General features: G+C 49.0%; 1 protein-coding gene across 4 annotated transcripts; it reads left to right on the top strand.

Moving 5' to 3' along the window:
• The first annotated feature begins 1,581 nt into the window (after positions 1–1,581).
• Positions 1,582–12,918, top strand: PRR14 (proline rich 14). 4 transcript variants are annotated; one of them, XM_044447991.1, is made up of 12 exons: positions 1,582–1,742; positions 4,458–4,642; positions 4,732–4,999; positions 6,284–6,414; positions 6,509–6,764; positions 6,891–6,940; positions 7,342–7,433; positions 8,385–9,132; positions 9,528–9,642; positions 9,772–9,878; positions 10,569–10,640; positions 11,787–12,918. In XM_044447991.1, exons 2-12 carry the CDS (start codon positions 4,545–4,547, stop codon positions 12,046–12,048), a joined length of 2,199 nt encoding a protein of 732 aa, XP_044303926.1. In that variant the 5' UTR covers positions 1,582–1,742; positions 4,458–4,544; the 3' UTR covers positions 12,049–12,918. The 4 variants fall into 4 exon arrangements, with proteins under 4 accessions (XP_044303926.1, XP_044303924.1, XP_044303927.1 ...); XM_044447989.1 differs by having other exon boundaries at positions 1,655–1,742; positions 4,461–4,642; XM_044447992.1 differs by lacking the exon at positions 1,582–1,742 and adding an exon at positions 2,283–2,571 and having other exon boundaries at positions 4,461–4,642.
• Positions 12,919–16,869: the final 3,951 nt, after the last annotated feature.

The raw sequence follows: 16,869 nt of genomic DNA, 5'->3' as shown, positions 1-16,869 counted from the left end.
GGGGAAGGGTGCTCCAGAAGAAGGAAACGTTTTGAGGTCCTTCATTCCAGCAAGGGCATATTTGAGGGAAGGGACGCGGAGAACAGCGCTTGTTTTACCCAATGGCTCCGTGAGAAGAAAAGTTGTAGCTCTTCTGAGCGTCAGTAGGAAAGGTCAGAAAGGCAGTGTGCTGCAATCTTGAGTGCCTGGCCCTGCATCATCGTATTAAGATTATTATTACATGGCTAAATGAACTAAAGGTGCAATCATATGCAGGTTTAGTCAGAAAAAGGCCTGTAACTTCCAGCATGCTGCAGCCAACATAGCTAAGCTGTCTTCACTTTAGGAAGACATGGTGCCTTAAATGAATCGGAAATTGACTGGAAGGAGGAATTGTCCAGTAGTAATGAACCTGATTCTTGTGACATAGATACAGTTCTATGCATGTTTAGTCAGAAAAATTACCTACAACTCTTAGCATTCTTCAGCCAGCATGTTGTGGGACTCTTCTATCTCTATGTGCATAGGATTATGTGTTATATGCTTATACGCATACTTAACTAGTCTTTCATTTTTTATCTTTTTGCTGTCTTGGCATGATGTTACGATGAACATTCTTCACACAGACCTTCCCTGACGTTTGCCTGAGCTAGCTGTACTCTGTGGTGCAACGTGAATGCAATGCGGTGTTATGGGTTTTTACTGCACATTAGCATACATTTACTATTGTGTAATTCTGTTTTCAACATTAACCTTATGTAGAGTCTACCCACTGAAGTGAATGGGTTTACTCAGACATTAGATGCTCCTTATTGTCTGCTTGTCTGCTTAGTACTTCTGTGAAAAGTGGCAAAGAAAGCTGGGGAATAAATAAACTTTATCACGTATTTATTTTTGAAGGGAGCAAATATCTTCTGTTGAAATATGGTACATATTTGACAGTGCAAATCTGTGCGTGTCTTTTCTGAAGTAAACCCCATTTAATTCCATGGATCTCGTTTCCAGGTAAATGTGTATAGGACAGCAGCCTCGGGGGAGCTGAACCCTAGCAGAAGATTTTGGATTATCGAAACACAAGATTATCTCCAACCCCTATTCCCCTTGCAAAATTTTTAAACATAGTTTTTCATTTAAAATTTCCTTTGGAGATAGGTTTTATCTCCAACAGTAAGAAATCTCCTTCGGAAATAGTAAGTATGGGAAGAAAACTAAATTAGTAGACTATTCCATCACGTTAAGCCGGATAGCGGAAACACTATCCCTTTAAATCCTCAGTTTCCTAGTCCTCCCATCAAATGGCGGCATTCTAAACGGCGCCATCTAGTTAATGCCCTTATCCAAAATGGTTACCGCCCTTTAGTTCTTCTCATATTCGTCTCGTGCCTTTTTTTTTGCCCTTGCCCAAGATGGCGGCCTTATCAACTTCACGAGTGGTCATACCCTTATCTAAGAAGGCGGACAACGGTGCTTTTCTAGAAACTCAGCTTGGTCTTCTACGTCGCTACGCACAGAGTGTCTTCAAATTTTGCCCTAAGCAATGATGGCACTACTTTAGCCGTCCAACTTCGGTAAAGAAGATATGTGCGCATTGGCTGAGGGCAAAAATAAGCCATCCTGCTATTGGATGAACTGGATCTGAAGGAGGATCGGGTAGTGTCGAGGAGCTGCTTACGAGAAGGGCTGGAGGAGGAAGAGGAGGAGGAGGGAGAGTAAGCTCGTGAGTTGTAGGGAGGGGAAGCAGGCGGGCACGAGCCGAGTTGGGGGTATGTTTAAATTTAGTTTTATTTCTTTGTGTTTTGCTTGTTAGGAGTTTGTTTACTCCTTTGAGATAAATAAACCGAAGGAAGGGGGTGGGGTGGGGTGGGGTGGGGGAGAGGATACCCCGGGACGGAGCATTGCGAAGGACGTGCTCGGCGAATGGTGGGGCTGAGGTGAAGCGAGGGATTTGCTGCCGATCCTTGTAGCGGGGAAAGATGCCCCGGGGGTGATGGAGAGGGGGAAACTTTGCAGGGGAGAAGTGGTGGGGCGCTCTGGGGTGGGGTGGGGTGGGTTGGGGAGGAAATGGAGGAGACGCTTGCATGGAGGAGGATCTGCTGGAAAAAGCGGGAATGCAGGTTCCCCACGAAATTGGAGAGAGAGTACCGAGGCTTGCCGGGGGCGTGGGGCGCGAAGGGCTCGGAGAGGGCGCTTGAGCCGGGGCCGGATCGTGGAGGCGATTGGCGGTCTGCCGGCAGCCCGTGCACCGCTGTGGCTGCGTGCTCGCTCATCCGCTCTCGTCTCTCAGTCGAGAGCGGGGCAAGGAAAAGAGGCGGCAGCCTCTGCAGTGCTGCCATTCCCTAGCAGGTAGACTGTGCCTCCTGCGATTTTTGGGCTTTGTCCATGCTGGCTGGGGATCTTGGGGACCGACGTCCGCAACTCTTGGAGAGCATCGGCTTCGGAAAGGCTGACCTTGAGAGACCAGACTGGGCGAAAGGGAACAGCAGCGATGGAGCCTTGCGAACGTCCGGTCCAAATCCTGCAGCTGACACTGTAGGGAAGATTATGATGGAAGTCTTGAAGTCCATTCAGTGGGACAGAGTGGGGAAGATCTGTGTGAGCACTTGCTTGGAGTGGAATTGGGGGTGGGCCTAGGAAGGGGAGGGAGGTTGTTGTGGGGGTGTTAGATGTTCCTATCCCAGCTTTCCACAAGCCGGTGTTTCCAAAAGGTTTGGACTGCTTTGGATGCTGTTCAGTTCAGCCTGCATGGGCAGTAGTCAGGCATGACAGGAGCTATTGTCTAAAACATCTGGAAGGCACTAGGTGAAGGAAGCCTCTCCTACTCTGTGAAATATGGTTGGGTAGAAAATGATGAATGAGAGGATATCCCTACATGGGCTGTATTTCCATTTCACGTCCTCTCTGGAATGGTGTTCTCCAACCCTTTTCTCTCCGGACATTTTGGACCTCCAATCCCATTAACACCAGCAACATGACTAGTAGTCAAGAATGCTGGGATTTGAAAGTGGATGGCTTGGTTGCTCTGTAGGGAAAGTGTGGGCAAACCCTGCCTGATATTCACCACTGGCCTCAGCTTTCACCTTCTACTTATGCGCCTCCTTGCCTTTGCTTATTTTGGCCAGCAGAACTGCTTTTTGTTGCCATCATTTCTGTCATGCTGCCTTGGCTGTTCCTCTTCTCTTGGACTGGTTGGGTGCCTTTCCAGCTGCAACTTTGAATAACCTTTAGACTCAGTGTCTTGGGTGGGGAAAATAACAGATAGGAGAACATTTGTGGAAGATTTGTGTGACAGAGGTGTATAAGCCACAGAAATGCTGCTTGTCCATAGTGTTTACTGGGAACTTTGAAGAGTTGTGGACTAGGGGTTTATTTTCCATTCATACCTTTATGAGCTTCCTGAATGTACCTTTCTGGCTACCTATAGAAACCTATATTTTCTGATTTTTCCCTGTTAATTCACTGCTCCATCCTATTTGCATTTTTGAGAGGCTGCTCAGTCTTGCACATCTCACTGTGCTGAAGTTTCTGCAGACAAACTTCCAGGTTGATGTTGCAAAACTTTTCAATCTTCATTTGAACTTCTTGTGTGGTTATCCTGCAGGCTCACTGCAAGAGTTTTGGGGAGAGACAGATTTCGATTGCCACTAACATGATACTTGCGTGTCCATGAATTCTTCATAATTACCATATCTGAGGGGAGGCATAATTACTGCCTCTCTCTGCTTCCCTTTGTGTCTTGTTCACTGCCTATTGGAGGAATAAATGTTTGAGCCAAATGCAGTGGGAGGCATTCACAGGGGACCATGCCTGTGGATTCACTTAGGATTCAGTCTTAGCTGGGAGTAAGTCCTGTTGAACGCAGAGAATCTTCCTTCAAAATAGGCATGTGTAGGATTGCCCTTAAATCGTTCTTGGTTTCAGTAGTGAACATAAACTTCTACCCCTGTCATGAAGAGCAGAAGTATGATTATAATCTATATTAGAGTCTATGAGAACACAACCAGTTAGTGGTACATATTCCAGATTAAATTTGAGAATGCAATATGGGACACAGCTAAATCTGTGTTTTAAGTTTAGTGTTTTCTCAGTGCCTTTCCCAAGAGGCTCTTCTACTGGCTCTGTTTATTCCTTTCAATGCCAGGGGAATAGCCTTTTGTTTTAGCATTTTTTGGGGGGTCTTCTGTGTTTGAACTTTGCTATGTTAAAGTTTTGCTGTTGCAGGATCGTTTTCTTCAGGGTGCATGGCTGGCTGGGGTATACTGGGACCGGAAATGCATTTTTCTGTGTAAACATGTATGGGAGTTGCACTCTTGGTTAGTCTTGTACTGGGATGGAGTTGTGTTCTGATTTCAGGGCTTTCTGGGTTTGCTATCATGGTTTTACTTTGTATTATCAGTGGCTCAGAGGACATTGTTATTTGAGTGGCACAGAAATAATATAAGAAAATTTAAAAGTGCTTGTTCTTTTTTTTTTGCTTGAAGCAGATGGGTGAGGAATGAGGACCTTGTGGGGTGGCCTGGGGCGGCCTCCAAATACCTCCAGAAGGGAGGTGCCTTCTGAGGCCAGCTATGGAATACCACCTTTTTGAAGGAACATCGGAGGGGAACCCTCAACCCACATCTGCCTTTGAGAGACAGGTCAACCGACGAAAAGTCATAATCTACAGGTAAGGAGAGAGCATATTCAGGTAGGAGCAGGGAGCAAGAAGGTATGTTGCTACCTTGGGATTCTCTTTTTGTCATTCTATATTTTCAGGCCAGCCCCTGACGAGCAGGAGTCTCCTGCAGTGCAGCGAAAGCCCCTTGAGAGTGGCAGAATTTCTCCCACCTTATATGGGGATGCAGGGCACTCACCCAGCAAGAGACAACGGCTTCATCAGGGCTCAACCTCAGTGCCAGAAAAGAATGGAGGAGCTTGTGGCAGGGGAGACAAGACCCTATGGCGTGTGGCATCTCCCATGGAGAAGAAGCAGCGGAGGGTGCTGGCTGTTGGCCTGGAGGACTTTTCCATCACCCAAGTGCCTGTGAGGATGCTGGGGAGTGGGGAGCAAGGGACAGAAAGGGGGTACTAATACAGTGGTGGAAACCTTAAGGTTAAAAAGAAACAAAACCAAAATAAAAGCCAGGAACTGTGCAAAGCTCTAAAAATAGATCTTTTAACTGAATTTTTAAAACTGAAGGGCTTCAAGACTGTGAACATTTAAAAAAAAAGATGTCACCTAGCAATGAAAAACCATAGTCTAAGTACTGAACAAACTGGGGATAGCACCACTGAAAAAATGTTGTTGAAAGTAACATCAGAACTTGGTGCCCTGAACCAAACCCAGTCCCTCACATGAGGAAACTTTTTATTGCCAATTTATTTCCAAGTAAGGGAATTGCCTCCATTTTCCCTCTTAAAACCTGCTAAAGGGTACCTAACCCTTCTCAGGGAAAGAGTTGATCTGTACGCATATTGGCCTGGAGTGCATACATCAATAATCTGAAGTATTGGTTGAATCATGGTTTAACCTGTGAGCCCTGCACTGTGGTTTAACTGTGGAATACTAACCATGAGCAATTTCAAGTTCACAAGCCAGCAACAAACTGTGGATTCTCTTCCTGGATTGTTTGCTCTTAACAACCATGGTTAAGCCATAGTGCAGGATTTGCACTTAATGGCAACCTACAGTTCAGTGGCAACACATATTCAACCCATACTCTTGATTGTTGTTACATGGTAGGCATGTCATGAGCAGAGCCAGCAGCAGCCGGGGGTCAAACTAGATGGCTGGGGAATCCCCTTCTGACTCGCTCTGTTTCTGTGCCAATCAGGTCACTATCTGTGAAATGTTAATAGCAGTGAATAAGAAAGTCTGGCATTAGTTATCCACACTCTGATAATCTATAATGCTCTGTATGTGAGTCTGCTTTTAAAGTACACAATGGTGGTTGCAAGATCATTGGCTAGGTGCTTATGCATCATATTTTGCCTGTGCTGTGCCAGCTGTACTGGTTCCCAATCCATTTCTGAGCTCAGTTCAGAGAGCTGGGAGCAGCCCTTCCAGTTCCTTGTTCCTTCATGTGAAAGGCTCTGACTGTCTTTGTATGCACCAACCAGTGCATTCAGCTCTTACACGAGGACCTTCCTGCTGGAACCACTTCCAAGTAGGGAAGCCCAGTGACTTCTTGCACGGTGGGAAGGAATCAGTTCACCCATATGACGTCACCTCTGTGGTGGATTATCCCCATGAGTGACTCCTGCTTGGGGAAGGAAGGCCTCGGAGCCGGCTTGTTTCACACGTGAGGGTGTGACTGTCTTTGTCCAGGATGAACCACAAGGGTGCTCACCGCCACAAAGACCCACCGGCTCTCCCCACACAAATTCCTGCCAGCAGCTAACAGTAGATGAAGAGGGTCCATCCGAGCTAGCAGTGGGTCAGAGGTGCAGCACATGCAGGTGAGCAAGGGTCCGTAAGACGCAAGGGACGGGGCGGCTGCACAGGGGACAGCGCGCCTGAAGGTGCTTCTCTTTCTCGCTCGCTCTGCCACAGGTTATCTGCAGTGGGCTTCCCACCCCATCAGGAGCCTCGGCAGCGGTTAGCTCGGGCGTGCCGGCGTCTGTGGGCCCAGAGGCTGCCTCCCTCCCAGTGCCGTGAGTCGGAGCGCCTGCAAGCGAAGCGGCAGCGTCTGCAAAAGGGGATCTCGCTGACGAGTGAGAGCAAGGGGACCAAGGCCTGCCCCCCAGAGCAGGCTTCTCTGCGCCTCACGACTGTTGGTGTGGAGGACTCTCCTTTGAGCCAGGCCCTGGTGAGTTTGTGGGGGTGGACAGCCTCGACAAGGGGGAAGGGGCAATTTGGGCCAAATTGCACCAAGGGACTTGGAGGGTGATGGGCTGGTCCACGTTTCGGTTCAGACATCTTTTCTTGCTGGCAGGATGCTGGCGCTGGCAAGGAGCGGCAGGAGACATGCCCGTCCCCCTGCAGGTGAGTGCTCCCATCTCCAAAGCAGCTAAGGCCTGGAGCTGGCTGAGCTTCATTCTCCTGGCCTTCAGTATGGGGCCAGTTACACCGCAGGAAAATTGACAGATCTCAAGGTTCAGCTTCGATGCCTTTTGTATCCCTTCAGACCCCAAGGAACTTGGGATGGTAATTTTTTTCTCTTTGTTTTTGGGCCCTGGACATCTCTAGGGCTAGGAGCAGGCAACCTGGTGCTCTTCTGACTACAACTCCCTTAATCCTCAACCACTGTTGCCTTGGGTTGGATGTGATGAGACCGATATTCTAACAAGGCACATGTTTGGAGAAGTTTGCTCTACAGCATCTTGATTTTGAAGGGCCAAAGGAAGGTGCCCATCATTTTTCCCCATCTTTCTGTTCTCACGCAGGAGCGATCAGCTGACGTCGCCTCACCAATCACCTTCTCCAAATGCAGAAAAGCCGGCTGCTTCAGACCTGCATGAGCACAACTATCAAACAGGTGTGAGAGGCTCAAAATTAGGCACTGTGGCCTGTTCACCTGTCTTATAGGGCAAGGGGGTATTTCAGGAGTCTGTGGAAGTCAGCATGTGTGTCCGTTTTACTGGGGCATCATTGCTCTTGATGAATTTAGCAAATTTCATTTAATCCAGCACATTTCCCATGGTGTAATTAGAATTATTTAAAATATGTACCTCATGCTTTCCCCCTGCTTCAGTCTAAGGCAACTTACAGATATCAATAAAGTAGGTTTTGGTTTCTGGGGGAGGGACCTTTGGCTTGAGTCTGATGACTTAAAGGAGTCTCACTGTAGTGCTAGGGCAGGGCTGCCCCAGCTTGGTGCCATCCCGATGCTTTGGACTTCGTTTCCCATTCTCCTCGGCCAGCAAGGCTAATGGTCAGGATAGCTGGGTGGGCACTGCCTTCCAGTTTCCTTGCCATTGTGTCTGGAGAAGCCACCCGGATCAGCCCTTCCCTGGCTAACAAATTGGAAGCCCAGGAAACTTGGTGATAGTGTGGGGAACCAAGACGGATGTGAGCTGGTGCTCCAGTAACCCTTCAGAGCTGCCTCCAGAGAGGCATGAGGGCCATGGCACGTTTGACGAGATGCTGCATCCGTTGCGCGGGGCAGCCAGACCCAAGCACCACACGGCACATGGCCTCCTCCAGCCTCCTCCATGGCTTGTCAGACCGCCGTGCCAAACACCTTCAGCTGCTGTGGCTCTTGCCAGCCTTCCCGAGTCCGCTGATGGGGCATGGTGGCAGTTGCAGTCCAAACCACTGGAGGGAGCTAGCCAGAGGGGGGCACCATTGTCCCGGTCGGCTGGAGATGGTGGGGGTTGTCGTTCTCCTCCAGTTTGGAAGGTGGGGGGTTCAGGGCAGCTGCCGCAAGGGCACGTGCTCCTGTTCCTTCCGTTTTCCTGCATCGGTGCCGCTTTGTCCCTCCTGCCAGATGCATCCTCTGAGGCAGCGGACGCGCCCTCCTCTTGGCCCCCGTTGGCTTCCACCCTCTTGCGTCCATCGATGGTCCCGCGTTTCCAGCACTGGGGCCTGGCCCCCGTCTTCCAGAGCATGCGCTCGAAGCTGGAAGCCTTCGCCGACATCTTCCTCAGCCCGTCCAAGCCCGCCCTTCTGTCCAGTGAGAGCACGCCATCCCTGTCTCCGTGTCCACATGGAAACAGTGACCAGGCAGCTGCTCAGGCGGGATCCCCAAGCCAAGGAGTCAACATCAAGGTGAAAATTGCCATTTCGGAACCCCGTCCCTGGAAGAGAGGCTGCTCCCATGAAGAGGAGGAGGAGGAGGAGGAGGAGGAGGAGGACTCAGCCAGCATGGTGGTGAGCGGGCGGCCCCCAATTCGCCAGTGGCGCCTGAACGAAGGGGACCCTGCTCCTCAGCCCCGCCTCGGACGCAGCTACTCCTGCCCCGATTTCCCTGGGGTCCGTGCTTGGCAGGCCTCCCCCACAGCCTTTCCCTACTTCTCACATCTGCGCCAGCGCCGCCACACCGTCTGCAGTCTGGAAGTGTCTCGCGAGCTCGGCCGTCCCACCCCGCCATGCCTGCGCAAGGAGGTGTATCCGTTCAGCACGCCCCCCACCTGGCTCCTGCTGGGGCCTCTGGGGCACATGCCCCACTGCGATGGCTCCTCCTACGCTTCTCCTGTGCCTTTCTGCTGCCACGAATCTGAGCCAGCTCATTCCAGGTAATGCCGTTCGCCTCCTCCCCACACTCTGCCCCTCCTTGCCCCATGGAGAAGCTGGATGTCTATTCTCCATGCATCTGTTGGGCAAGCCCACCTGAACAAGGCAGGGCATAGACCTCCTTTCCTTTCTGATCGCTTTTCATTTGCTCTGCTTGGACAACAAGTGGGCATGTGGAGGCTCTCCCTGGAGCGTGTGGCCCCTCAGGCACATGAGCCCAATCCAGCCCTTCTGCAGTCTCAGTGTGGCTGTCCAGGTCTCCCAGAGAGAGGCCTTCTCCACAGCCATCATCTGGTGGTTTCCTGCTGCTGTGTGAGCTTTTCCCTACTCAAACTGGGGACCATCTAAGCTTTGCTTCTGCTTGTCTGCTCCTTCCCCACCCCTGCGGTCTTCATAGGGACATCTCCCGTTCCCCTGATGGCCGGCAGAAGGTTCCTGGGGTCAGCCTGGACGTGGCTGACTCCGAGCTGGTTGCATCAGAGCAGATGATGTTTTCCAAGGTCAGAATGAAGGTCAGTCACTGCTTGACCCAGGTCTGGTGTAGTAGGGCTGTGAGGAATGGGTGCTGGTGGATCATCCCCCACACCCCCATTCTAGGGATTTTGTTCCCACAGCCCTCTTCCTCGCCTTAAAACTTGCAGGGATCGCAAGACAGCACGATTGGGAAAGTGTCCTGCATAAGGATCCGCAAGGCACCAGCCAGGCAGCAAGCCAATCTCACTCCCATGGGGCTTCCACGGCCTGTCAGGTGAGGGGGGTCCCGAAGAGGAGAGGGGGATTCTGAGAAGTGAGGGTGCAGATCCCCCTGTGCCTGGAGGTGAAGTGGGGAGGGGCTTGGCAGCCTGGGGTTAGACAAGCACGTCAAAGGAGGAGAGGGTCTACGTGGCATGGCATCTCCTGGTGAAGAATGAAGATTGCTCCCTCGTATTAAAGATGTGTTGTGGCCACCTGCTTCTCACTCCTGTTTGAAGCAATCCAGGATCTCTCTGACTGGGGCTGCTGTAGCTGGGGGTTAGAGGAGAATGTTCGGGAGAACTGGGGGTGGGCCAGAGGAGCAGCAGGGGCTGCAGCCAGGACTGCTGGGATCTCAGGAAGGGGTGGTGGCAATGAGGACCAGTAGGCAAGGCTGCGGGGTCAGATAGAGTCAACCTGAGAGAGACCAGTCACGAAGAAGGCAAGCTATAGTGACCTTCCCTGACCTGGTGCCCTCTAGATGGAGCAGATGAAACAACTCCCATAATCCTCTGGTTAGCATATTTGAGGAAAGCTGAGCTGGACAGTGACAGGGCCGCCCTGTTTCCCTGGGAGGAGACTATCTCTGGCTGCATAGCAGAGCTCCAGCGATTGCTCCTTGCCTCCACACACCCCGACAAGGTGCCATCTGGTCACTGGCCAGGAAGACCTGCGCGGATGAACATGCTCTCTTTCCTTTTCCCAGGCTGAACAAGAAGGAGTTCAGTCTGGAGGAGATCTACACAAACAAGAACTACCGCACGCCCACAGAAAAGAGGTGAGGAACATCACAGCTCTGTGCACGCTTCCTTTCTCACTCTGCTTGGCTGTTGCAGGTGGGGAATCCAGATTCTGTCTGACAGCCGTAAGCTCCAGCTGCAATCTGAGCACGCTTGCAAATGTTCAGCGTTCGTTGTAAAAAGGTTTTATTGTGCCACAGAGTGATGGCGGCAGCTGGGGAGGCATAGAAAATGGCACTACTGGCTTACCTTGGTTTAGCTCATCCTCCAGCTGTTTTGCCCAGCAGCTCCTATGATCCCTAACCTTGCCTGTGCTGGCTAGGGCTGATGGGAATTGTAAGCTGAGGCATCTGGGTGGCTACTCCTGCTGCAACATAGAGGCAAGCAGGGGCTGGCAGGCTTTCAGTGCTAGTGAATTTCTGGTGCAGTGACATCAAAACAGAAAGCGAGGAGAGCTGTTGGCCACCTGTAGCTTTGACGTTTGCCCCGTGTTGCAAAAGTGATGTGCACATGATACGAATTGCACTGGACTCAAATGGGTGGATGAACTGTGGCCATCTTGCTCATGACCTGTGTTTTCTCAACGGGTCTTTGCATGGCTTGGGCCACTGAGCCCCCTACCGTTCTGGAGTCACAGTTGGGCCAGTGGGCTACTCCTGTTGAGACGCTGGAGGGTACACAGGCATCTTCCTGTGCCCCTTTGGGTCTTAGCTGCCCTCCAGAATGACTGTGTACTTGTTGTTTTCTTTCTTTTTAACATGGAAATGTTTCTAGATCTTAGGATCAGGGCAGTTAGATTTGAAGCCCTTGAATATAAAGAGAGCTTCAGATGGAGTTGTCTTACTGCAAAGGTGTTTTAATGTTTTTCTTGGCTTCACATTTCAGCCACTATACAAGCCTGTTGCATGCTTGACTTCTTTCTTCCTGCCCACCCGTGATGTTGCCCAGTTATTCCAATTTCAACCAAAACCCGGCCTTACACCCAGATCATGACAATATTAGCACTTGCTTCTCTGATCCCAGCTACAGGATCTTGGGGGCGAGGGTGGATTCCACAGTTGATCTTTCAGTTCTTTGTGCTTTCTTCATGCCTGCCTCTATCAATTGGTCTGGAGAGTGGGAGGGGAATCTCTGGGTGCTTCTCTCCTTGTCCTGGGGTCCCACCTCCTTCCCTTCCCTTGCAGATCATTTGAGACCATCTTTGAGGTCCCTCTGGAACGCAACGGGGTGCTCATCTTCACCAGCCAGCGCAAGCTGAAGCGGGCTATGGAGTTCCGGGAGGGGGGCCTTCCTCGCAAGCAGCGCAAAGCTCGCTCCCGAGGGAGCCGGAGGGCAGGGGGGCGGCGGCAGCAGCAGCCCCGCTCCCCAGAGCTGGAAGAGTTGCTGCAGCAGCGGCTAGCAGAGCTGGATGCCCTGTTTGAACAGGAAGAAGATGATGAGTGCTGAGCTGAGCAGAGCCGAGCCTACATCTCTCCCAAGGAAAGAGCAGGGCCCCTGCTTCCTGCTCCGTCCCCAGTTGCCTGTTCCTTGAAACTAAAGGGCTTTTCTTCCCAAGCCACCATTACCACTCCAGATCCTCCTGTACTGTCTCTGCCAGTTGGTGTCTTGTGACTGTGGCCTCGTCGTCCGTTGACCCTGTGACACTCTCTGAGCTGCTATGCAAGGGGGGGGGGTGATTGGGTGTCGTTCAAGGCCATGGTGCCTACTTTTGTGCCACGCTGGTCTCCTTCTGCTTAGCTCCGTGCCTCGTGAGCAAAAGGGGAAGAATGTCTGTGGTGCCCCAGAGCTGCCTGTTCTATGCACAGTCAGACCATCGGTGCCTCATGATGGGGGTGGGGGAACACACAGGTCTAATACCCTGTTATGCCCCCTGTGAGAGACTTCACCCAACTGAGGGGGGTAAGTTGCCCACATCCTGGAGCTACTGTTGCCACCAAAGCGAAATCTGAATGCAGAACATAATGTGCCTCCTGGATGGAGAGAGCAAATAAAGAGTTTATGGGAAAGAAGCAGCAGGGACAGGTTTTGTGATGGCACAAAAGCTTAACGTAAAGCCAAGGAAGAGGTACTAAGAGGCTGGGAAAAGGGCCCATGTCCTTGCTGATTGTTGAAGGATGGAAGGTGGGGAGTCCGGATAGAATCCTTTTGGATCTCTGTCCTGGATTGAGGCCTCAGTACCCCAAGTTTAGTGAAACTTAATGGGACCGTGTTCTGTTAGGCATGATGGAGGGTAGGAGTGGGGAGAGAAAAATAATTTGAATTGTTTTGTATTAAGCTATATTTCTAATAAACTTTTCCGCTTGGGGGAAAAGTGTATTCTGATCTCTGCATTTGTCTGGACTCCAAATGTAGCACATGGGGAAACTGCAGAGCTGGCACCAGCTGCCCTCTGGGCACCCTCTAAAAAATGAAAGTAGCAGCAGCTTCACTTGATGCTGCTTTGCCGTGTCTCAACCACACCAGCTGCCTGTAACTCGTCTCCCTGTAACTTAGCCGGCTGGGATCCTTTGGAGTAGATGATGACAGTCCACAGAACAGTAAAGCACCGAGTGAGATGACTGGTGCAGTCTCATAATTTTGTCTGCATATACTAGGCTGGGGCCAAGTGGCATTCTGGGATGATAAAGATGGTGGCTACATTGCTCTTCATTTCAGGGGGCTGGGTTTTTTAAGGGTTTTATTTTTTTAAGTGATGCATGCAGCAGCCCTGATGAGCAATGCCATTGGCCTAGCATGCCAGGTTCTGACATCAAGCCTGGGAGACTGATCCCAGGGGGCATTCTGCACTGGGGCAAGCCCCTGTAAAATGAACATTGTGAATTATGTACAGCGTGCATACCAAATAAGGGCCCTGGCAAATTTGTCTTTCGTCAGGAATGATTGCAAATGTGTAGAGAAATTGCCAGTATGCTGAATAAATGCCAGGCCAGGCATGCTGCATTACAATCTTTACATACATGAGATGGCACCAGTAATGATGGTTTTAGATTCATAGTGTCTATGATGCAGTTTTTCCGAACTTGCATTTAATGCCTAATTTTAGATCTTTGCATTCATACCACAGTTTACCTTCTTCATTACCATTGTATGTTTGAGTCCACCAAATAGGAAATTTGCATCCCTTCTTATTACAGGAAAAGAGAGAGGATAAGTTTGTACAACATGGCAACCCCATCCTGACAATAAGCAATGTAGTCTGGGTTGTTCATGGGACAACCCATAGTAAGCCCAACGAATTTGTTGTCCCTCAGCTCCTTGCCCTGGTATCTGCCTTGTTTCCTCTCCCAACTCCAGTCATGAGTATTTCTGAACTACCGCTGGCTTCTCTCCCATCCTCCTAGAGGTGAGTTGTCTTAACTTCCAAAGTGACAGCCCCTCCAAAGTGTCCAAGGCCCACTGGAAGGGCTGTCAAGTCATTCACCTTATAAAAATTACTGTTTTGTACAACTGAGTGTGCACAAATCCGTTTGTCATTTCATTTTTTTGTTGGTTTTCCACAGTTGCAGAACTTCTAATGGCTGAAAAAGGAAGGCTTGCCTGGGCAATGCCTTCTTGGTAAACGTTTGCTGTCCAAGTGCAATACAAATCAACCATAGCTGTTGACCAAGACAAGTTGGCAAATAGTTGTTTGTTTTTTTTTAATGCGTACAGTTGCAGCAGCCAAAAACAGGGAAAAAGCAAAACCACAAGGGATCTTTGCTTACAAAAGGACAAGGCGATTCCCCACACATTTTCTTCGCTTTCGTGAAGCCCCAACTTCTCTGGCAAATGAAGATCATGAGTCCGCTTCCTGTTCACAAATGCAACTTTTGACAGCTGTTGAAAGGAAGGCTTTTCTTAACTTTTTATTGTGAAGTTCATTAAATCAAAAGAATAACAAAAAAAGGTTTCTTATGTAAGGTTTGAATAGATCAATTACATTTGATACATATGAAATACATAATTGATATATAAAGATCTATCCACAGCATATTCATCCATTCATAGGCTGCACCTAAAGAAGATTGGTTCAGAAGCTGAAACTGTTGCCAAGTCCGCAATTCATAGTATCAATCTTGTAGATGTCAAAAGAGTGTAGAAAAAAACATCCATTTGATAGCTGCCAGGATGCAAGTAGGTAATTAAGAACATGATAAAAAAAATTAAAAAGCTTTCCAACACAAAGTTGATCCATATCATTACCTCCTCCTGAAAAGACACAGCCATTGCTAAAGCACAAATAAGAGAAACACTAGCCATATTCCAGTTCCAAGAGTCAGCTAATTTTCTTAAAATTCCCTGCCAAATCTCCATATTTATTTTTCATAGGGAAATAGGCAACTAATAATTTCCTAAATACCATCAGACATTTAAAAAGAAAAATCTAAATTCTTCCTTGAAACTTGTGCTCCGGTGTCACAAGTGACCTAATGTTGTATGCCTCATTTTATCTCAAAACTGTTGTAAGAACTCAAGAAAAGCCCTGCTGGATCAGACCAGAGGTTCATCTAGTCCAGCACCTCTCTCTCTCTCTCTCTCTCTCTCTCTCACTCTCTCTCTCTCTCTCTCTCTCTCTCTCTCTCTCTCTCTCTCTCTCTCTCAAGGCAGGCTTTTTCAAAACTGCCCCTTTAAATGGTATTTTCCCCCTATATTAGGATTAGGAGAGTGCACCAGGGTAGGATTAGGTCAGTGGTGGTGAACCTAAGGCAGAGCCCTCTGTCACCATGCGAGCCAAGTTGCCCCAGCATCGCCCCAGCAGCCATGCATCAGATAACCGCGCACACAGGGGCCATGCGCATGCTTGGAAAGGAGTAGCCGTGCCAGGCAATCACATCATGTGCCACAACTCATTAGCTGTGACTTGTCCAAGCTTCCGCATAGCTGGTCTGCGCTGCCAAGGATATATATAAATATTTGCTTGGATTGGGTATGAGTTGTTTTTTCTAAACTAAAACCTGAGTTTTCAGGTTTTATTCTAATGTTGGCACTTTGCAATAAGTAAGTGGGTTTTGGCTTGCAGTTTGGGCACTCGGTCTCTAAAAGTCTTGCCATCACTGCTCTAGTGCAAGGGCTGATTTTAGAGGCATATTAAATATTTTGGTAAGAAAGACAGCAATTTTGTGTTTCTTTGAGATACCATCTAGACCAGGTGATTCTCTGACTTCCAGTTTGTCAAGGTTGAGAATTTGTTTGTCACAACTATCTGCCTTAATTCTTCAGACGCCTTTCCAGAATACATAAACTCCAGAAGAGGTATGTGCTGTTCATCCTCTGCTGTGAAAACTGATGGAAAAAATTCAGCTTCTCTGCAAATCTTCCCATCCCCACTCCTTTAAATCCACTATCATTCAATGTCCCCGCTGCTTTCTCAGTTGTTTAAATAATTCTTTATTAGCGATGTGCTCCTCAAACTCTTTCCTTGCTTCTCTCATGGCCTGCTTGCATCTCCCTTGTGCAAGCTTTGTGGTCCCTTCTGTTCATTTGAACAAGATTCCCATTTTTTGAAGGAAGTTTTCTTCTCTTGAATAGCTTGCTTGAGTCTTTGTATTAACCACGCTGGTAATTTCCTGGACTTTGTGCTATCTTTCCTCACTTGTCATATGCACAGTATGTGTTTCTGAGTAATTTCCAAGCACTTGGAAGTGATATACACGTCTTGATTCCTCTTTTCAACTTTACTAGTTCTCTCATTTCTGAGAAGTTTTCATTTTTGAAGTCAAACACAAGTATGTTTGACCTCTTTAGCAGTCTTCCACCTTAACTGTATATTAAATCTGATAGTACCACAGTCACTGTTTCCTATTGGTTCAACAACATTTATATGCTGTACTACTTCCTAGTTTTCCTTCCCTAATCCCCACAGCAAGAAGCTGAAGTCAGTTTTCCCCAGGGTAATCTGCATATTCCTAGTTGCGGGACCTTAAGGCCTTGGCAGGGTGTGTATGGGGTGCTGAAGTTGGCCTTGACCTAAATGCTTCCATTTAAGCAGCCACTAACCCTGCTTCCTTGTGCATTTGAGATTTCTCTTCCTCTCAAGCTCTGAGGATTCGAGCTGTTCAAAACCACCACATACATTTAGCAACCCCTATATCGTGCTATATCAGATAATAAAGCTGTAGGAGCATCCTTGATTTGTTATAACATGATCCTCCAGGAGACCAAAGTGGCTCCTATGGCTGCACTGTTTGAACCAACAGAAGGCCTGCGAGCTTAGCAGGGAGCATGGGACTGCATCCAGCGTTAGTCCCACTGGCAGTGGATCCAGTGCCATGGATGGGCCATCTCTGA

Source organism: Varanus komodoensis, unplaced genomic scaffold, assembly GCF_004798865.1.
Source record: "Varanus komodoensis strain SLA01 unplaced genomic scaffold, ASM479886v1 scaffold53, whole genome shotgun sequence".
NCBI classification, from domain to species: Eukaryota; Metazoa; Chordata; class Lepidosauria; order Squamata; family Varanidae; genus Varanus; species Varanus komodoensis.
Note: the sequence above shows the minus strand (reverse complement) of the source record. Positions and strands in the feature narration are given on the sequence as shown.

Bases quoted from the DNA above. Each gene is read 5' to 3' on its own strand.
- PRR14 (XM_044447991.1), top strand. From the start codon at position 4,545: ATGGAATACCACCTTTTTGAAGGAACATCGGAGGGGAACCCTCAACCC. The intron at 6,765-6,890 runs GTGAGTTTGTGG...TCTTGCTGGCAG, and splicing joins CTCCTTTGAGCCAGGCCCTG to GATGCTGGCGCTGGCAAGGA. The intron at 7,434-8,384 runs GTGTGAGAGGCT...CCCTCCTGCCAG, and splicing joins TGAGCACAACTATCAAACAG to ATGCATCCTCTGAGGCAGCG.